Consider the following 21,893-nt stretch of genomic DNA (forward strand, 5'->3'; position numbering starts at 1 on the left):
CATCAAAGAAGCTAAGGCCCAGAAACATTAGGAAAAGTTGCCACAGTCACAGAGCAAGTTACTGGCAGTCACCACAAGGCTCTGCGTCTCCTGACCCATCTTTGGTTTTTCCCACTGTACCAGAAAGGAGATTTGGTTTCATGATCAGCAACCTCTGGAGTTACCCTTTAAGAACTTTTCACGTAGAAAGTAAACCAGCCATGCTTTGAGAAGCAGTTACAGTCATAAACTTATATTTTAATTCTCTTTCTGTACATACTGGCAATGACAAAGCTTAAAGATGCATGTCCTATGAAATATGCAAAAACAAGGAATTTACATAAATAATTTATACTTCAGAAAACTGAAAAATATTTTCCACATCATTAGAGTTCACAGTATTTAAAGTCAATTGAGCTTTTCCCCTTAGATTTCAAACTATATTGTCTCAGCAGAGAATGATAAAATCTAATCAGGAATACAATGATCAAGTTTCTGTGTTTTATTCAGTGCAGAGTAGACACTATTTCAGTATCAGGCTGCTCAAGTGTGGAGGCCTCGGCACTTCGTCCCAATACTTCACCTCCTGAGTGGCTGTGACCCAGCAGAGATCACACGGCGTGGAACGGCTACAGCGTGATCTAAACCACTCCACAATGGACACATTCAACCAAGTGGTAATGTCCGTGCTCTGATGCCTCATTTCCACGTAATACTTTTGATAGCCCTGAAAATGGAAACCCTGGCATCTAAAGACAGCTGCAATTGTGAACACTAATACAAGGCACTGTGCTATGGGTTTGGTTTATTTATAGGAAAGATCATGTTTGCATAGATCACTGGCAATTTAGCGCACAATAAAATAGAGGGTCCCGGTGTGCGTGGCTTTGGGATGGATGAAGCTGTGAGATGCTCCTTTAGCCCAGGATGAGCACAGCGCATTCCTCTGCAGCCCCAGCCTTGGGGGCAGATCTCCTTGTGCCTCCCAAGTCCTTACAGCTGATTTTTTTGCTCAAAAAGCTGCAGATCAAAGCGGACCCAAACTTCCCCGGTGGGGACCTCGTGCAGCAGGAGTCGGCGGGTCGTAGGGCCTTTGCTTTCCTGTTCTGTTCGAATTTTTGCCACTGGAACTTCAGTACGACCCAGGAAATCTGGTGAAGAAACATGGTGTGAGCGTCAAAAGTTGTCTTCTTCTTCTTTTTTTTTTTTTTAATATAAAATTGTTAAAAAAAAACTACCACAGGAGAGGTGTCTGAAACAGGATTTATAAACCTTTCAAATCTCCTTCCACAACAAGTACTTCTTAGGGTTTATGGATGTTTGATGTTGTGGATGGACACATCTAGAATGACAATAGATTCATGTGAGACAAACTGCCTATTCGGAGCTCAAGTCTCCTTGGTCAGACAGATTCAGGAGCCAGGAGCACAGTGTTCACATTACCCATGCAGCTCATGACTGGGGTCAGAGACCCGAGGCACACCTGAGGAGCTGTACTCAGCAGGCTGGGAAACACTATTTCAAATGATGCTTCCCCAGAGATCCTGACAGGAGTTCTTCCCCTGCGGAAGCGCACCCCACTTGCTGCCCGAGAAGCTGACAATGGGGCACATGTCACTTCCATTAGTTTTCTGGTGTAGAAATAAGGCTGGGAGCTCTGGATCTAGACCCTGGGTTCTCCAGTACTGGGAGACCTTCGTCCCATAGCCGAGTTATACTTTACCATCTGGAGAAAACTGGTCTCTGTCAAACATGGTGAGGCACAGTACATCTTGGTAAAGGTCCTTAATAAAGAACTGGCAGTTAAAATTCCACTTGGGATTCAGCGTGTCCTGGAGGGTTCTTGTGGTGTAGCTCTGGGGGCCCATGCTGATTTCACAGTATGGGTTGCTCTTTCCTGAACAGAAACAAACCAAAGACATGTGGCACATGTAGGTAAAATGAGTGACACACAGGGCTGCCTGGGGTCCAAACTGATGTTTTACCTCAGACCACAGCAGCAGGGGCCCTGCCTGAGGGGCCATCTGCCCTGTGGTCTAGTAACACTGCCTCCGAGTTCCCATGAGTGTTCAGGCCCTAAGGCCAGGATGCCCCCACTCTGAGCCTGGGAAAGCGGAGTCCACCTTGCTTTGTGCTTTCTTGACTCGGAAGCACTCAGGAAGGCAGGCGCTGGGACTCATTGGGGAAACACTGGTCCAATAAACTAGCTTATCACCATGTTAGTGGCACTGGAAACACTCTGACTTTTTAAAAGCACCCCACCATTCAATATTCAGAAGAGCCACCAGCAAAGATCAGGGCAGTTACCCCATCTGTCAAATGAAAGAAGCACTTACCATTTGGTTTACAGGCTTTTAATTCTGTGGCTTCGATGACATGCACCATCAGCCGCCCGATGCCGGAAGTCTTCTGAGAGCGGGCTATGAAGGAGGAAGAGCAGTCAGGTTACTTTCTTCCCTAGAACTAGCAGAGTGATGGTGCTAAGCTATGGACAGTCACGGTCTGTCTCCCTAACCAACGGCAACACTGCCCCAGCCTCACTGGCCACTGCACTGGGCCCGACGGACCAGCATCTGGTGCTCTGTGCCTCTGTCCAGCCCGTGTCACCTGCTGGAAACACCTTACCGGCTATCTCAGCTGCTGGCACCCTACTCATCCTCCAAGATTCAGCTCCAATAGTCCCCTGCCCCATCCGTTTTCTCCTCTGTGCATCTACTCTCCTGGGCTTAGGAGCACCCACCCCCTGCTGGGTCTGAAATTCTGGGTAATCTCTGTCTCCTCTGCCAGAGAGGGAGCCTTTGGAGAGCACGGGCTGTTTTATCCATCCTTGTATTTCCCCCCCAATTGCTCAGCAAATATCAATAAAATAATAATACATTATATTTGTTCAGCACTTGACAGCAGCTAACATTTATCAGGAACTTACTTTGTGTTAGGCATGTGCTAAGACCTTTACATAAACTATTTAATTTGCCCTGCACAGTTACTCTGTAAGGTAGCTCTTTATAACTTGTTGCTGTTATTTGCTGTGGAGTTGATTCTGACTCATGGCTACTCTTTGTGTGCAGAGTAGAACTGCTCCATAGAGTTTTCAAGGCTGTGACCTTTCTGAAGCAGATGGCCAGGCCTGTCTTCTGAGGTGCCTGTGGGTGGGTTCAAACCGCCAACCTCTCGGATAATAGTCAAGAGAAAACCAAGGCTTAGAAAGGACTGCAATGTACTTAAGTGATGGAGCATCCAAATGCCAGGGGCAGAATTCAAACAACATGTCTGATACCAAAGTCTATTGTCTTAACCACTCACCACAATTCCAATTAAATGTGCACCCTTCAGTTTATAAAGAGCAGTTTCTTTCACTTAAGACCTTATTCTACTTAAGAAGACACTCAAAACACTTTTCATATGGACAGATATTAGCCAGTGAACTCATAGGGAACATGAACCCTCAAGGGGTTTAAAAGCCAACAAGAAGGCTGCTTGGTGGGCCATTAGTTTTTCCAAACTCAGCTAAAGTGTAACCTTCTCTATGAGAGTGACACCCTCCTGTCATTTGTACCCACCCCTCCACCATAGGACTTGCACTCAGCCCCCGTTGAAGGCAGGGGCTAAGCCTCCATCACCTCTGTGGGCCGAGGTAGCGCCAGCACAGGGCCTGACACAGAGTAAGTGATAAATGTTTGAGAAATCAAATAATTGAAAATGCACAATAATACAGATATTGATGCTAAGCAAAAATAATACATATAAACTTGATTTATATCTTTGACCAATTAAGAGATTATTATATGCTTTATGGAATGGTTCAATCGTTGATTTTCAATAGCAAGCTTTTAAAGTACCATTAAAATAAGGTTCAATTAGCAAAAGCTGATTCTCACATACCTTTTCAGGAGGACTTAACAAAATAAGGGACACCTGAATAAAAAAACATAAAGAGCTGCAAGCACAGCGGCCAGGAACATGAGAGTGAGGAGTGGACAGGGAGGAAGACAGCAAGGAGGTGGATACCCAGGGGGGCTGGAAGGTGGAGGCAAGGGGCTGGCTCGGGCGGCGGCGAGGAGAGGCCGGCTGGGGGAAGAGGAAGAGGCCGGCTGAGGGGAGAGGTGGGCTGTGGGGAGGCGCCAGCTGGAGGGAGAGGCCGGCTCCAGGGAGATGCAGGTTAGGGAAGAGGGAGAGGCAGGCTGAGGGGAGGGCGAGAGGCGGCTGGGGGGAGGGGTCGGCTGGGAAACAGCAGTGAAGAACTACTGGTGCAGGAGGAGGGACCGATACTTGGACAGAGAGAAGGGAGGCTGCAGTGCTCACTGGATGACATCCATGTCTGTGTGTAGTTGGTGAGGGCTGGGGAGGCCCACAGGCGGTGTGACACAGCTGGGGGCGGGCAGCTGCCAAGCAGGCTCTGCTGTTGATCCCTCAGCAAGTGTTGTCTTCCAGGCCCATCCCACATTCACCCAGCATGGAGGGCTGAGGCCAGCAGTGAACGCTGCCACGCTCTTTGCAGGACCCACCCCATCCCCAGAGTCCTGCCGGGGGGGCTGGTTCTAACCCTCAAGGGCACTGAGTACCTTGATACGCCTTCTCTCGTTTCTTCTTTTCGGTGTCAATGTACTGCTCAGAGGCTGCTTTGATCTTCTGGACCCAGGCTGTCCTGCAGAAGAGAGCGCAGCCATCAGGCAGCGTTCACAGGCACCTCACATGTTCCACTGGGAGCCCCAGAGCTCTGCACATGGGTTTCTCCTTTTCGCTAACCTCAGCTTTAACAAGTGTACTTTCCAACCATAAACCTAATATGAATTCAACTGGAAAATTTGTTAGCTAATTGAGGATTGGAAACCCTGGTGGCGTACTGGTTAAGTGCTACAGCTGCCGATTGAGCTGAGAAGGTCTAAGGGAGTTTCTTGACTGCTTACAGAACAACAGACACCTGCAAGGTGCTGGGGACGCAAAGACAGAAGATGCAGTTAGCCTCTTTGTGCCCAGGCAGCACGAGTGGGTCCAGTCACAGAGAACTGTATATGTACATGGAAGAGGAGCAGCAGAGGGCGGCACTGAGGGGCTGCCCTGAAGGAGGGAGGGCTGGTCAGGCAGCAAGGAGGAGGGAGGCGTTCCACACAGGGACCGCAAGGAGGGCAGCTGCTGCGGGAAGCAAAGGGTCCTGTGGGCAGAAGGATGGGACCGATGCTGGAGAGGCACGAGGGGGTGCTTGGAAACCAGGGCAGGAGCTGTGTTTTCTCCTGAGGGCAGTGGAAAAAGGACAGCCCCTGAGGGATTTTAGTAGGGGAGTGAGGTGGTTAGACCTGCCCTCTGGGAAGATGGTGAGGGAGTGGCCTGAGGAGAGACTGAAGCAGGGAAACGTGTTAGGAAGCGGTGAACCAGGGCATCTAAGGGAGGGTCTATCGGTGGGGATGGAGCGGAGGTGACTTGTTAAGAAAGGTTGAGGAGACAGAATTAATAGGACGTGAGGACAGACTGGGGAAGTGTTTTATGGCAGAGGGAGATGTGCAGGAGTTCTCCTAAATTTCAAGGCAGGTCACACATGGTCAGGACTGACCTCTCGTTAATGTTGTCTGTTCGGAGGGTGTAGACCCGATCAATGTGAGAAATGTGGAAGACAGGCTCATCGCTGGAAGGGTCTGTGGGTAGTTTCACCAAGACTTCATTCAGGAAAATGGGCTGAAAGAATTAGTGCCAAAACACAGGCTGTGAGATGGGCCCGAACACTCCACCCACCTGTGTCCAGAGACAGAGCTCTGTTTGTTCTGGAAGCAGAAAGGGGTCTAGTTTTTAAGATCTTTTACCAGGACAAAAGAAACTGCCTCCATTTTGTATAAGTCAATATCCAGGTGGATTGGGCATTACTGAGCCAGGGCCCCTGAGCGCCCACAATGCGGATGTGGCAGGTCTCCCCTCTGCACACTGACCCTTGGCACTTGGCTTCCGGCTTGTTTTTCCAGACAGCCCAGTAAGGAATGTGGACACAGGCGAGGCCACATGCACGTTTGTGACTCAGAATCTCTAGATCGCACCTTTCACTGCAGGATTCCAAACACTCCCCTCAGACAAGCATGCGCAGGTGCACACACACACACACACACACACACAACTCGCTGCCAGGGAGGGAGCCAGAATCCAAAGCTGGACTCCCAGCCTGCGACCATCAGAGGGCAGTGGAAGCCCAGCAACATGGGGGCTTCTCCCCTTGGGAAGCGACAGAGGAACTGAAGCTATCTTCGGTGGTGAGGAGAATCCCATGAGGACCAGAAAGGCTCGGGCGGAAAGAGGTCCTTAAAGTGAAGGCAAAATCTTGTTATGCCCCTGATGCTAATGCTGGGAAAGCAATACTCACCGTCTTATACATTTTGAACTGAGCGTTGGATTTAGAGCTGAAAAGTTTCTCAGAGCCCGAGGAAACAGCAAACTGCTTGACCATGTAGGTAAGAAGCAGGAAGTCATTGAAGAGGAATCCGTGCAGTTCCTTATTGCTCTTGGTCTTGTATAATTTCCCACTGTGCAGAAGCTTCCGAGGCCCCAGGCAGTTGGTGAGGGAGTTGAAGATAAGTTGCTTAAAGAGAAACAAACTGTCACTTTATAAATCCTGGAAACTAGAAGCCCAATAAAAACCATGCCAGACCCCCATGAGAGGCCAGCACCCTGGACCTGAGGGGACCGTGGTAGAATGTTCCAGTTGGGAATGTGGATGTGAATCAGTTCCTGAATCATTCACCTTTACACAAGAGGTCCTTATGTATTTTTCTGTTAAGATTTCAAACTGGCCCAGTGAAAATGGTCACTTATACCCACAGAATACAGATTCTACCAGCTGAATTCAAAGAACTCAAAACAAAAATAGCAAATCTCCTCTCTTTACAAGAAAGGAAGATGACACCCCAAGAAGGGGTGTCTTTGTCATGGCAGGATGGGAGGTCCACACGGCTGAGCTGAGATGTAGACTGTCCACACCAGGGGAAGGCCTGACCCAGCTCCCACCCAGAGCCTGCCCTAAGGCACCCAGCCCCATACCATGGCCTCACCTCAGCTAGGCCTTCACACTGAACGTGCGCCTGGATCCATTCCAGCCGGTCTGAATTTTCTTTCTCCCGAACTCCCTCATTTACTTGAGAGCAAAGCTCCTCTGCCCGCTCAAGGGCCAGCTTTAGGGAGGAGTGGTCTACATGACTCTCCAGGGTGTTCTCCAGAATCTGGAAGAGAGTGGGGCTGCATCATGTGGGATGGATTGTTTCTCGCACCCACCAAACCACCAAACCATTTGTCCATCCAAAATCTGAGTGCCTAGGATGTGCTAAAGGAGCCCTCGTGGTGCAGTGGTTAAAGTGCTCGGCTGCCAACTGAAAGCCAGCGGTTCAAACCCACCAGTCACTCCATGGGAGAAAAGACCTTGTGATCTGCCCCTGTAAAGACTATAGCCTAGGAAACCCTATGGGAGCAGTTCGACTCTGTCACATTGGGTCGTTACGAGTCAGAATCGACTCAATGGTACACAATAACAACATGATGTGCTAGGTGCTATGTGAGGCACTGGAAATACAATGATGAACATGAGAACCGTTTCTGCCCTTGAGAAGCTCACAGTCCCAGGAATTCTTGGGGAGACAGGGACAGGTTACAGTTAAAACAGGGTATGACAAGTGCTATTGGGACCGAACCAAACCACCAAAAACCCATTGCACTGAATTGATTCCAACTCATAGCAACCCTACAGGACAGAGAAGAACTGCCTCATAGGGTTTCCAAGGAGCGGCTGGTGGATTCGAACTGCTGACCTTCTGGCTAACAGCTGTAGCTCTTAACCACTGCACCACCAGGGCTGTTTGCTCTCTGACTAGGTCCTGGTAATGAGCCTTAGGTTAAAGGGCTGCTTTTCCCCAGTAATTTAAGCAAGGTTCCTTCCAATGTAAACTGGCTGCCATTTTGATAAGTGTGTTAACTTACTGAATAGCAATGGTTCATAACATTTTTTTGGGTCACTGATCCTTTTGAACAATCTGATGAAAGCAATGAATCCCCTGTCTCAGGACAAACACAATAAAATCACATCATCCGCATATAGGAAAATACATTTAGTTCATTCTGAAGTGATTTCAAACCACTAATGCTACAAATGTAAACATATAGAAGCCAGAATACAACTTTGTTAGGTCCCTCCAGAAATTAGGTGGTCCATCAACAGACTATTCCTGCTCAGACTACACCTACTCCTTACTTACCAACTTTCTCATTATCCAACATTTCACTTTTACAACAACAGTAAAAAATGTACTATCTGACTATTTTGCACATTAATGGCATGTCTGGCAGTAACAAACGCTGAGGTGCAAGGTGAGAGTAACACTGGCTGTGATGATTAAGGTTATGTGTCAGCTTGGCCAGGCCATGATTCTCAGTGGCTTGGCAGTTATATAATGATGCAGTCATCCTCCATTTTGTGATTTGATGTGGTCATCCTCCGTTTTCACATAATGCCGATTTTCACATAATGACCTGGTCTTTGGAAACTAACTACGTCGATAAGTGAGCAGTGGGTGTATTCACTCTAGTAGTACAGGTCCTTAATTTACAATTCCAAAATGTAAACAAGCTCTGAGAACCCAAATTTCTTTTCAGCACTCATTTGGTGGTAAAACCTGACCTGAACTGAAGAGACGCTATTTATAGTCTTTATTTATTCTACTTATTAATATATTTCAGTATAGAAATATTAATGTGTTTATTATAGGTGCTGCCCCATTCTCCACTGGGGGTGTTATATAATACATAGTATTTGAATTATATTTTGAATTCTGAAACACATCTGGCCAAAAAGTTTTCAGATAAGAAACTGTGGACCTCTATTGAAGAGTAGGTTTGGTATAAGCATCTATAACATGAGGTCTATATCAGCGTCATACAGTATACAGACTAAAGGTTAGGGAATAATCAATAAAAGCAAGTCTTACGTTATTCCTATTGTTTTCTTTGTAAAATGATTAAAATCATATCAATTATTATTGGTGGAATAATCCTTTATAAAGTCTACTTTCTCTTTAGAAGGCTCAGATTGTTTAAATCAAAAAGAAAGATGGGTGGACTTTTAGAAGGAATGTTTGGTTAGCGAGTTGGAATGGGGTGCGTGGAAGGGACAAAGAAGAGCTCTATTTAGGACATGCTGGGCTGAAGACCCTAGACAGGGCTGCAGGACATCTAGATAGAGATGTCCAATTGAGATTGGAACCCAAGGTTATGCTAATGGTTGACCTACCCTACCTCTGGGTTCAAGTTGGCTCCACAACTGGAGGCCTTACCCTGCCTAGACAAGCAAACGACTCTGCAAGGCCAGAGGAATTTCCTAGAAGGGAGGATAGGTTACCCAAGTGACATGGGATACCTCTTTTATTTGCCTACTGCAAGGATTCAGCCCTTCAGAGCACAACCCCACCCCCAACCCTGTGTGCACGAGTACCTGGTCCATCAGCAGTGGGCTCACTTCTGTAGTCACACCACAAGGTAGGGGTGGGCTGGCTACTTGGGGGCTCTCTATCTGGCCACTGTGAGAATCCAGCCACCTCCTTGAGTATCTGGTCTCTGTGAGCCTCAAAGGGTCCTGCCTCTAAGCCACATACAGCTGCCCCATTCTGAGCACTCACACTTCTGATGAGGAGAGGGTAGCGGGTGATCCTCTGCATGGGCTTCAGCAGGAAGCTGGACAGGGGCATCCCTTTACATCGAGGGTCAGACGCCAGCTTCTGCAAAAGTAATTGAGAGGCTTGTAAGGAAATTATACCCCCAGTTAAAACAAAGGAAACATTGGCCATACTCCTGACTTTGACCACTTTTAGATTTCTAATTTAATAACTCAGGTTCCAAAATGATAGGTGTCACATTAACAGTAGGAATACCTCACTGCAGTGCCAAACTCAGTGGATGCTCTTCAGTTCCTTCTTACAGCTTTCCGTTGCCTATGCGATGATCACACCCTCCTTTGCTTCTATGCATCACTCTCTCCTGGTGTCTTCCTAGCCCACTGGCATTCTCAGCCCTCTTCACCACACTCTTATCCTCCACTCACTCATAACTGTAGGTGCTGCCCCAAATTTCCTGCTGTTGAGTCTCAGCGTCTGTAGCCCAGACCCTCTCTGGTGCTCTACACTTGCCACATTACTCTCCTCACCTGGAGGTTCCAAAAGCACCTCAATCTCAATACAGCCAAACATGAACTGCTCATCTTCCCTTGTAAATGGCAGCTTTCCCATCTCTATCCCTGAGTTGGTAGCACCATTCTGCACCCTCATACACACCTAGGAGTCAGCATGGACTCCATTCTCTCCATCTCCTAAATAGCTCTTGATTTCCCACACTCTGCATCCCCACTGTCCCTACTTTACTAGTAACAGTAGCTCCCATTTACTGGGCACCTACCACGTGCCAGGCAGTGAATGTGTTAGCCTTTGCACATACTGTCTGTTCCTCCTGCTCTTTCTTTACTTGGCTGATTCATACTCATCTCTGAGGGCTCAGATTATGATTCCCCTTCTCTAGGCTCTCCCATTCCTTAATACCATCCCTCCCTTTTAGCAATGCTGTTCTGTGCTCCTATAATAATCTGTGTCTATCTTTATCATGGAGTCCCTGGGTGGTGCAAACAGTTAACATGCTCGACGGCTAACTGCAAGGCTGGAGGTTTGAGTCCACCCAGAGGCACCTTGGACGAAAGGACAGGTGATCTACTTCTGAAAAATCAGTCACTGAAAACCCTATGAAGCAAAGTTCTACTCTGACACCCATGGGGTCGCCATGAGTTGGAATCAACTCAATAGAAACTGGTATTGGTACCTTTATCATAGCACCATGTGCAAACTGGGTAATGCAGGCAGATGTATCATGTTTTAGGTGCTTCTATCCCACACCAATCTGGAAGTCATCAGATATGAAATGAATGCAAAAAGATTGATATCCTAAGCATTAGTGAGCTGAAATGGAATGGAATTGGTCTTTTTTTTTTTCAAAAAAAAAAATTGTACTTTAGATGAAAGTTAACAGCTTAATTTCTCAGACAAATCTATACACACATTGTTATGTGGCACTAGTTGCAATCCCTACGTGACAGCACACTCCCCTTTTCCACAGGAAAGCTGGTAACTGGGAACTCAAGGTCGAGAAGAGAGAGTGTTGACATGTCGTGGGGTTGTTAACCAATGTCATAAAACAGTATGTGTACTAACCGTTTAATGAGAAACTATTTGTTCTGTAAACCTTCATCTAAAGTACAATAAAAAAAAAATTAAAAAAATATTTTACTATGCTTTAGAAGGTAAATTTCTATTTTTAATTCTATTATTATTTTAAAACATTAACATGTACTCACAATTCTATATTTATTTAATGATTCTGATTAATGTTTATGTAATTATTTCTATGATCTTGGTTCCTTTCTATGTGTCTTCCAGTTCTTTTTGAGGGAACTCCTTTGTCCCTGGTGTTGGTGAGGAATATTGAATATACCATGGACTGTCAGAAGAACGAACAAATCTGTCTTGGAAGAAGTACAACCAGGACGCTCCTTGGAAGCAAGGATGGCGAGACTTCGTCTCATGTACTTTGGACATGTTATCAGGAGGGACAAGTCCCTGGAGAAGGACATCATGCTTGGTAAAGTAGAGGGTCAGTGAAAAAAAGGAAGACCCTCAATAAGATGGACTGACACAGTGGCTGCAACAATGGGCTCAAACGTAGCAATAATTGTGAGGGTGGTGCAGGATCGGGCAGTGTTCCATTCTGTTATACACAGGGTCACTATGGGTCGAAACCGACCTGACAGTACCTAACAACCCTTGACCCTTGCCACTGTCACCAACTGAAGTGTTCTATCCTCAGTGCCTTATACCGAGCCATTTTTGCATCCCTGAGTTATCATAAGGAAGGTAAGTATAACTAGCATTTATTGCATGTTTACTGTCTGCCAGTTTCTGTGCTGTTGTTGTTGGGTGCCATCAAGTCGATTCCAACTCAAAGTGACTCCATATGAAAGACTAGAACTGCCCCTAGAGTTTTCTAGGCTGTAATCTTTACAGAAGCAGAAGTACAGGTCTTTCTCCCATGGAGTCACTGGGGAGTTTGAATGCCAACCTCTCTGTTAGCAGCTGAGCACTTAACCATTGCATCACCAGGGCTCTTTAGTCTCTGTGCACTTTAAAAGCATTCTCTGATTATCTCTGGCACACAGATGGGGGACTGCAGGCACCCCTGTGTTAGGTCACTTGCCATAGGTCACATAATGGGACTGGGTGGCGCTAGATTCCAACCTGGCTCTGGAGCCTATCTTGTTCTAAGCATGATGACAGGATGTTGCCTCCTGGGATAATTCTATTTGGTTTATGATAGACTCTTCATTTAATGTAATGTTTAATTGTATTCACTGTTATCTTAGGTTTTTTTATTGTGATAAATATATATGTAATGAAACATTTGCCATTTCAGTAACTATATTTGTAAAATATATGGGGTTATAATTTTTTCATTTTTAATTAAAACCAAGACAAGCCTTGGGTTCAGGACCACTTTTGCCTTCTAGAATGAAACAGGCAGACTTTCTATTTCTTTTCTATGATCTGTAACAGTTTTTATACTATGCGATAATCTAGTCCTTTATAGTTGGAAAGACTTCACCACTAAATCCTTCAAGTGAGCCCAGCTCCTCTTTTAGGGTGATTTTTTTTTTATTTTAATTTTCTTGTGTTTTAGGTGAAAGTTTACAGCACAAATTAGTTTCTTATTCAAAAATTTACACACAAGTTGTTTTGTGACATTGGCTGCAATCCCCACAATGTGTCAGCACTTTCCCCCTTTTCACCCCAGATTCTGTGTCCATTCATCCATTTTCCTGTCCCTTCTTGTCTTCTCGTCCTTGCTTTTGAGGAGGTGTTGCCCATTTGGTCTCATATACTTGACTGAAGAAAGAAGCAGGCTCCTCACATGTGTGACTGTTTGTTTTACAGGCCTGTCTAATCTTTGGCTGAAAGGTGGACTTCAGGAGAGGCTTCAGTTCTGAGTTAACAGAGTGTCTGGGGGGCCATAGTCTTGGGAGTTCCTCCAGTCTCTGACAGACCAGTACATCTGGCCTTTTTTTGTGAATTTGAATTTTATTGTACATTTTTCTTCCGCTCTGTCCAGGACTCTGTATTGTAATCCCTGTCAGAGCTGTCGGTGGGGGTAGCTGGGCACCATCTAGTTCTTCTGGGCTCAGGCTGGTGAAGGCTGTGGTTCATGTTGTCCATTAGTCCTTTGGACTAATATTTTCCTTGTGTCTTTGGTTTTTTTCATGCTCCTTTGCTCCAGATGGGATAGGACCAATAGATGTATCTTAGATGGCTGCTCAAAGGTATTTAAGACCCCAAGATGCTACTCACCAAAGTAGGATGTAGAACATTTTCTTTATGAACTATGTTATGCCAGTTGACCTAGATGTCTCCTGAGACTATGGTCCCCAGCCCTCTTTTAGGGCGATTTTCTCCATTTTTTCCTTAGTTAACAGTATCTCAGATTTTCCATTTTTTATTTTAATTTTAATAGAAAATTACAAATTTTATTGTTTTCCCACTTATTAGCATATACTTTTGAATATACTCTTATCATTTAAGAAATATCTTTATATCTATTCTTATTTCTACTTGTTTGTGCTACTTTTTTATTTTCTATTAGCTTTACTAGAATTCTATTGTACTAGTTTCCTTTCTATGTGTCAGTTCTTGGATATATACTGATACCATCTGTGCTCTTATCTTTATTGTTTCCTCCATTTTCCTTTTGGAATTTTTGTCTTCTATCTAAACAGCCTATATTTTATGCTTAATTATTTTCTTCCTTTTTTTATAATAAAAATATTAAAAGGATGCAATCACCTTTAAGGCATATCGCTGTAACTGTATAAGAGATCCTGATATACAGTATTTTCATGAGTAAAAAAATGAGAAGTGTAAAAAAGGAAGAAAACATTTTCCTTTCATTCCCCATTTTAATACTTGTAATAAAAGTTTCTATTACCAAACAACATCAAAGAAAATGGCTTCTCAAAATGTGACATTCTATCAGATCTCATTGATATATTGCTATAAGGTGGTGTTGATTACTAGAAGGATGTCATTCATTATATCTAGTGTTCTCTTTCTGAATACAGTTACAGCTTTACTTTTCCTTATCAACTGCTTGCATTTAATTTATAAACATGACACCACGGAACCAATCATTTCCTCCTCTTCTCAATGGTTTCTGAGAAGCTTTGATGACATTTGTGGCACACCTCTAGGATATGCATAGGACCACAAGATGTATATTTTATGTGTTATCCTAATTCCTGGTGTTAGCATTTTTTTTCCTACTCTCATTTCCTTTTGTCTCATTTTACTCATACATTTATTTAAAATTTTTATTTTGTCTTGTTGTATACACTGAAGTACGCTATTTTATATTCGTTCTGGAATACAGCAGATATAAATAAATACAACTTTAAAAATTAAGAAAAATGCCCTTCTGGATATTTCTTTGGGAGTATAAGATAGTTGATTTAAGTAGGCATACACACACACAAAAACCCCAAACCTGTTGCTGTCGAGTTGATTCCGACTCATAGTGACCCTATAGATAAGCTATTAGATGAGCAAAACCATGGTCCCAGAGCCAAGACAAATCAGACCAACATGAAAGGCAACACGAAGGAATCAGAACACTCATCATATTTGTGCTTCCTTTGGAAACTCATGGGAATACCCTTCTCCACTGCTGAGATTCCCTACTGTGCTGGTGTACCCCCTGCCTCCTTGTGGGGATATATGCCATTTAAACATGGCTGCACTATTGACAACTGCAGCCCCCACAGGCCTCTATGCTGCACAGCATGTTGAGACCCGGCTCCAACATGTCCAGACTTATCCGGATGTGTTTTCCCAAACCTACTGTCCCTTTACTGATTAACTTGTTTACCTGAATTCCTTCTCCCTTGCCCACACCCAAAGCCCATTTGTTGTGTTAATTGCTTTATCCCTTGCTGTATTGACTATAAAATAAACTCCTGGGACTGAAGTGGGGGTCGACTCCTCAGAGTGACCCTCCTGACCCCACTTCTCTGTAAGAGTTGTGTAGTTGGTTACTGTCTTCGCCATCCCGATTACCGTCGCCGCTGCGACACCTCCTGGCCCAGAAAGGGGCTGCCTGTCTACTATGCCAGCAAAGATATCTGTGAGGCCCTGAATGGAATCACCTTTAAAAACTCTTTGAAGTCCGTGTCTTCATCTGTCTTCTGTTGTAACAGTGCTGCCCCATTCAGCTGACAGCTGCAGAAGCGGATGTAAGCCTGCATGTGGGAGAGCTCAGCTGCCAGGATGTCCCCAATCATCTGCACGGGCATCTTCTCACCTCCTGTCTTCTTCCGAACCCGCAAGGCCCTGCAACCAACACATACTCTCATTTTGTTTGTAAGCACATGTCCTTGGTAAATGAAGTATGGATTACCATGTAAGGCTAACGGCAGTGATGATCAATGAGTTACAGAAAAACCTCTGGTGCTGGGAGGGGAAGGTGGGAAGGAAGAACAGGTAGCTTGGGCCTAAAGCTCTTCTGGCCAAGCCAGCCTGGGTCAAATATTGACAAAGAAGAATAAGAAAATGAATTCTATAGACTTGGGCGTTTCTACAAAAAAAAACAAAAACCAAAACCAAAACCCAAACCCATTGTCATCAACTCAATCCCAACTCATAGTGACCCTGCAAGACAGAGTGGAACTGCCCCATAAGGTTTCCAAGGAGTAGATGGTAGATTTGAACTGCTGACCTTCTGGTTAGCAGCCATAGCTCTTAACCACTGCGCCACCAGGGTTCCTGGGTATTTCTAGGCCTTTGAAATTGTTTTGGTTTCACCTTAGTTTCTCAGCAAAATTTCTTTTGAAAAATTCTAACTTGCTCTCAGCTAAACCAAAAAGGAAGAAACTTCCCATGCTATGCTGGGAAAAAAGCAGAGCTGGTGGAGGCCAGGTGTGGCACTGAGGGAGTGTGATGTCCTAGGAGAGCCGCTGAGCACCAGGGAGGCAGAGATGCAGCCAGAGCTGTGACTGTGGAGCCCTCCCCCTAGACTCTGTCCTCACAGGCCTGAGGGGTAGAAAATCACCCCAGGAATGGAATTCCACGTGGGGACTTACAAGACTGCCAAAATAGTCTGGCCCATGAGCTGCAGCTTCTCTTCTGACTCCACCTGCTTCGAGGTTCAAGCATATTTTATAGTTTAAAATAATAAGTTAATATAGTATTTCTGTAATGAGTTATTTACTTCATTTAATCAAAGTATTTTCTTTGTTGTATTTCTTTACTTTCTTCAATAATTACGTATTTTATAGTTACAAGGAATTTCATAAAATGAAAATAAACCCTGATGGAGCAGGAAACAGCTGAAAATTCCTTCATTAAATAGCACCCCCTGACCCCCCCACAGAGGTAGGTGTGAATGTCTCAGTGGTGGAGGTGGAAGTGCCTGGTGTAATGACAGGAGATGCTCAAGACTCACTTCAGTAGCTTGGTGTTGGACATGATGAGCTCTTTCCAGTTAACAAAGATCAAGGCCATTTCTCCTTCAGTGAGAAAGCCTGACTCTGCCATTCGTTTCTGAAAAACCTAAATTCAAAACACAAAGGAAATTAGTTAGCTTAAGTGTGAACACTTAGCCCATGCTTGGTCTAAATTAAATAATCTCTCTCTACACTGAACCTAAGAGGATCATGGTATTTCTAAATAAACATATTCATGATTCCAATATTACCAACTGTACTATTTACTACTTTTTGCTACTGGGGCTCTGATCAAGGCTGATTCTGAAAACTGAACCCAGTATTCTCCTCAGTAAGTGGAGATTCTCATACCTGTCTCACAGGGATGTTGTGGAGATTAAACAGAACCACAGAGCACCCACACACTGCAGGGCCTCCGAGTCAAGGAAGCATGGCTGCTGTCAGGCCGAGAGCCCCGGAACCCTGGAGAACATCCTTGAGAAGTTCATTAAGGGAAACAGAGCAATGACTTCTTCTACTCCCAGGACCAACCACCACGCAGATGTGGATTTCAGAGGGTTGGCTGATCAAAAGGGAAATAATAATACCCTATATCTGTATTCCATACCAAAACCAAAACCTGTTGTTGTCGAGTTGCTTCCAACTCACAGCAACCCTATAAGACAGAGTAGAACTATCCCATAAGGTTTCCAAGGCTGTAGTCTTTATGGAAGCAGATTGCCACATATTTCTCCCTCAAAGCGTCTGGGTGGGTTTGAACCACCAACTTTTTGATTAGTAGTCAAGGGCTTAACCACCGCACCACCAGGGCTCCTTCTGTATTCCATAGGACTTAAGAATTTACAAAGCACCGACGTGTACAGATAGGCGTGCGTGTGTACGTGTGTGTGTGAGTGAGCACGTATGTGTGTTGTGTTTTCTCAATTAACTCCATAGTGAATGTAGGTGAAGCTGAGTCAGGTATTATTATCCCCAACTGACCTATGAAGAAATAGAGGCTCACACAGCGAATTGCTCAAGGTCACAAAGCTACAATACAGAAAAGCCAGAACTAAAACTCAAGTCTCTTTGATTCTAAGTCCAAGTTTCCACCAAACAACCAGGAGTCTTAGGAAATGACTTAAAAGCCTTAAAGGAAACATTGAAGTTATCAGAGATAGCCCTTCTCATATGTCATCTTTCTAAAATACACACGACTATGTCCCTCTCTTTATGAAACGTGCTCAAAGGCTCCCCTGACTGGGTGATAAAATGCCAACTCCTCACGAGGTTCCCGAGGCCTGTATGGTCAACCCCTTGCTGGCCTCACCAACCTCACCCTCAAGTACTTGATACTCCAGCCACACTAGACTACCCATAGGTCCCCTTTGTACATGCCTTTGTGTTCCTATTTCCTCTTCCTGGCATAGAGAACTGTCCTTGTCCTTCAAATCTTGGCCGAAGCTTAACCAGGGAAGCCCTGCTTGACCTCTGCTTCCTGGCCAGGCATGTCCCCTTCCTCTGGGCTCCCAAAGCACCTGAGTTCCCCTCCCTCCCCACCCTCACCTCACTGTACTTCACCTGTCTGTCTATCCAACATGACTGTGAACTCCTTGAGGGCAGGAACTTTCTCTTCCATCTCTGTTTGTATCTCACACAGTGCTTTGCACATGGTAGGCTTTCAATTAATGTTTAGAGTTGGTTGAACACGAGTTCAAAGGAGAATTCAGAGAAAAGTGATATGAACTGGACACTCTCTGAACCTCTTCAGTTCTAAAATCAGACTTGGACATCAGGATACTCCTGTGAGAGTAGGCCCTGGAAAGACGGCTGCTCTGCTGCAAGGCTGCTACTGAAGGATAGCAAAACCATTTGACTGTCAATCTGCCCTTTTATTCACTTGTTAACTTATGTGACTGTTTATTCATTAACCATTTACCTGCTTTGTGCCAAGCTCTGTGAGGTAAGCAGAGGTGAATAAGGTGGTTGGGTCCTCTGGGAACTTCCACGGAAACGGTAATGAGAATGCCTCACCTGTGTACAGTGTTTTTCACCCTAAATCTCTGACCCCAACACGACTCCTCGTCCTTCAGAGCATCTTGGGAGGTGGGCAGAGTGGGTATAACCAAGGTCCCAAGTGGTTATCTGACTAGTCTGAGGTAAGGCTAGCACTCGCCTCTGTGCTAGGGTGAGAGATACCTTCACACTTATTTACAATCCCTTGGGATTGCAATCTAACCAGCAGACCTGACTACTTAAAAAAAAAAAAAAACCTGTTGCTGTTGAGTTGTTACACTTGACTATTAAACTAAAGGTTGGTGGTTCAAACCCACCCAGCAGCATTGCAGAAGAAAAGCCTGGTGATCTGCTTCCGTAAAGGTTACAACCAAGAAAACCCTATGGAGCAGTTCCACTCTGTTACACACGTGGTTGTCATGACTACTTTAAACCCACACCCACTGCTGGGTCGATTCTGACTCATAGCAACCTTATAGGACAGGGTAGAACTGCCGCATAGGGCTTCTCTGCTCCACATTGCTAGCGAGGTCATGGCCAGGTATACATTGCACCTGTTGGGCCTGGGTGGGGACACCTGTTCTCTTCACGTGGTTTATTTATTCAACTGCTCTTCTCATCTGAGCGCCTTGGCAAATTTAATGGGAACCAAAGGCCTTGAAAACAAAAGTATAATAGAAGTCTTATTTTGGTCACTCAAACACAAATCATTTTAAAGTGCTACTCTAATGAGGACAGCTGCCGTCAGCTCACAGGCCACCAGTAACATTAACAGGCACAAACATAAACAGTATATGACATTTGGGAAATATTTTACAGTACGCCGCTATTTGTTTCCCAAACTGATACAGACACGTCCACTGCTTCACAACGTCTCTGGAAACATCAAAGCTACAAAAATGCCAGCTGTCAAAAGAGCAGTGTAAGTACAGTCAGGCTTTGGCTACAATTTGAGGTAGATAAACCTTGCTGTAGTGCCTTCACACCCAACCTATACCCTTGTCCTTCCTTTATGGGGCTTTTACCATGCCCAGCCTACCCATCTGCGTGCCTCCGTTCTCTCTCTTCCACTCTGAATGACCTCATCTGGGAAAAGAGCTGACATCCTGATTACTACTGTTGTGAGTCATTTCCGACTCAGAGTGACCCTACAGGACACAGCAGAACTGCCCCATAGGGTTTCCAAGCTTGTAATCTTTATGGAAGCAGACTGCCACATCTTTCTCCTGCAGAGCGGCTGGCGGCTTCGAACCACCAACTTTTTGGTTAGCAGCCGAATGCTTAACCACTGTGCCACCGGGGCTCCAATACCCTGACTAGAGACTTCAAATCTTCAAGCATTATCCCCTGGGCAGAGAAAACCTTTAGGGGACAATATTTCCCCTCACTACTTGTTAATACACATATCAAATGTGAGCCCTCACTTTGCCTCTGGGTGGAAGCAGCCCCCGGACGGCGCCCTTCTCCCGTGGGGACAGCAGTGCTCCTCAGTGGCTTGGTGCTTGCCCTCACCTCTAAGACGAGCTGAAGGTCGTCCATGTACCGTTCTTCGGTCTGGATCAGCTCGTGAATGTAGCCCTGCCTTTTCCTCTCAATTGGTTGCATAGTGTCCAGGGTTTGGAGATCAGCACACCCTAGGAAAGACAGGGTAGAGGGTTAGAATGTTACTTTCATCTTCTTTGAAGAAAACAGATATTTATCAGCAGATGCGCTGGGTTTGTAAACGTTGCCTTGAACAAAGGGCACATCAGCTTCTAAAAGAATGTTGCTGACATCTGGGGTGCAGCAGCACACACGTGCAGAGAGTTGGCTTAATGACCTGTTGCTCAGTGCTCTAAAGCAGCAAAGGAACAATGTAACATTTCAACGTGGTCCTATTTTTTTTTTTTTTTTTTCCTGAGTAGTTATGACAGAACCAGGGATTTTTAGATGTGGCTTCAACGTGGTCAGAACTGTGGTCTGAACTGAGACAACTCAGGAATGGGGGGCCCGGACACCAGCCTCAGCTAAGGTGTGAAGAATCGATGCTATTCTCACCACCTCCAGACACCTTCCAAGTTGTTAAAACAATTAAATGAATCAAATGCTCCAGACCAGCGTTTTTCAAACTGCAAGTCGAGAGCCATTAGTGGGTATTAGAAGCAATTAAAATTTTTAAAATGCTGGCCCAGACCCAGCATTAAAAAAATCAGAACAAAGTAAACAGAATTAAATTGAAAATAGCAGGTGCATAGCATTGGTAGCCCACTTGAATAAAGCACTTCTGATTTTAGATATACTGCAGGTATACCCAAGGCCATGCGTGATTCTGAGTGAAGTCACAAACAGCCTTGCCTCAGCGTGGGAGATGCTACGTTTACTCTGGGTCAATTTACAGGCACATCACAGCCGAAGCGACATAATCCCAGAACCATTCAACAAGGAGCGGAGGGCTTGCCTTATGCACAGTGACACGGGGATACCTCAAGAAGCCTTTCCTCAGACAAGAGGCAGAAGCACGGAGGTACCCAGCAAGCTGTGCTATGAGGCAGCAAGTGCTGTGTGCTGGAAGCATGGGAGAGAGAAGATGAATGAAGTACAGAAGATCACCTTCAGCTGAGGAAATCAGGAAGCGCTCAGGGAGAACGTGCAGCCCTAAGCAGGGCCTTGGAGGATGAGGAATGTTCTGACAGACTTAGAAAAGTCACTCTCTGGCAGTGGGACAGAGCAAAGCCACGGTGGGGGCGGATAGAAAACACAAGGATCAGATTGGCTGGAGTGGAGGGCTTTTTAAGGGGGTTTCTCTTTCTGATTTTCTTAGCATTTTTATATACTTTGCATAGATCCAGGCTTACAGGTAGTTCTAATGACGATTTTTTAAAGTATTTTCTGTGTATATTGCCAACAGTTGTGACAAACTACTCGCACTGTGAAAAGAAATGAATCAGGCAATTATGTGTGGTGCTACCAAGAAGAGGTCATGGTACCACTGTAATGTTCAAGATCATTTTCTGGGGATTGCATTTCATTCCGTTCTGCCAGGGAAAACTTCGAGAATCAGTGAGCGTTTAAATGAGTAGAGCTAATACAAATGCCTATTTGACTAGGTTATTGGGTAGCAAGCGGAAATGGTGCTGATCATGATAAATCCAGTGCCCCCGAGACCATCAATGTTACCAGGGGACTCTGATGAAAGCCATCAGGACAGTGTCTAAGGTTTCTATGCCTTTTACACTAGTGTTTTCCAAACTTTTGGTCATTCAATGTTCTGCTTTCAAGATTTTTGCCACACCCATGTTCCATCTCTACTTTTAATAATATTTGTGTTGAAATGTTTGAGATTAAATATCTATAAAATTATGGGTTTGATGTGCTGATTGTCTCTTCTAATAGTCACTAA

At 45.0% G+C, this 21,893-nt stretch overlaps 1 protein-coding gene across 4 annotated transcripts in view; it reads right to left on the reverse strand.

Annotated features, from left to right (window-relative positions):
• Positions 1-223: 223 nt before the first annotated feature.
• ITSN2 (intersectin 2) overlaps positions 224-21,893 on the reverse strand; it is a 227,453-nt gene continuing 205,783 nt past the window's right edge. For 2 of the 4 annotated variants that reach the window (XM_023732409.1, XM_023732413.1), the window contains exons 29-39: positions 20,027-20,148; positions 16,519-16,625; positions 15,224-15,407; positions 9,618-9,716; positions 7,008-7,175; positions 6,323-6,538; positions 5,528-5,649; positions 4,542-4,624; positions 2,316-2,399; positions 1,703-1,876; positions 224-1,130 (exon numbers count right to left, since the gene is read on the reverse strand). In XM_023732409.1, the coding sequence (XP_023588177.1) occupies positions 973-1,130; positions 1,703-1,876; positions 2,316-2,399; positions 4,542-4,624; positions 5,528-5,649; positions 6,323-6,538; positions 7,008-7,175; positions 9,618-9,716; positions 15,224-15,407; positions 16,519-16,625; positions 20,027-20,148 (1,517 nt within the window). In that variant the 3' untranslated portion in view covers positions 224-972. Of the gene's footprint in view, positions 1,131-1,702; positions 1,877-2,315; positions 2,400-4,541; positions 4,625-5,527; positions 5,650-6,322; positions 6,539-7,007; positions 7,176-9,617; positions 9,717-15,223; positions 15,408-16,106; positions 16,213-16,518; positions 16,626-20,026; positions 20,149-21,893 lie in introns of those variants that run through there. The other 2 variants (XM_023732410.1, XM_023732411.1) reach the window with 2 other exon arrangements.

The sequence above is a fragment of the Trichechus manatus genome, unplaced genomic scaffold (assembly GCF_000243295.1).
Source record: "Trichechus manatus latirostris isolate Lorelei unplaced genomic scaffold, TriManLat1.0 scaffold00052, whole genome shotgun sequence".
In the NCBI taxonomy this organism is placed as follows: domain Eukaryota; kingdom Metazoa; phylum Chordata; class Mammalia; order Sirenia; family Trichechidae; genus Trichechus; species Trichechus manatus.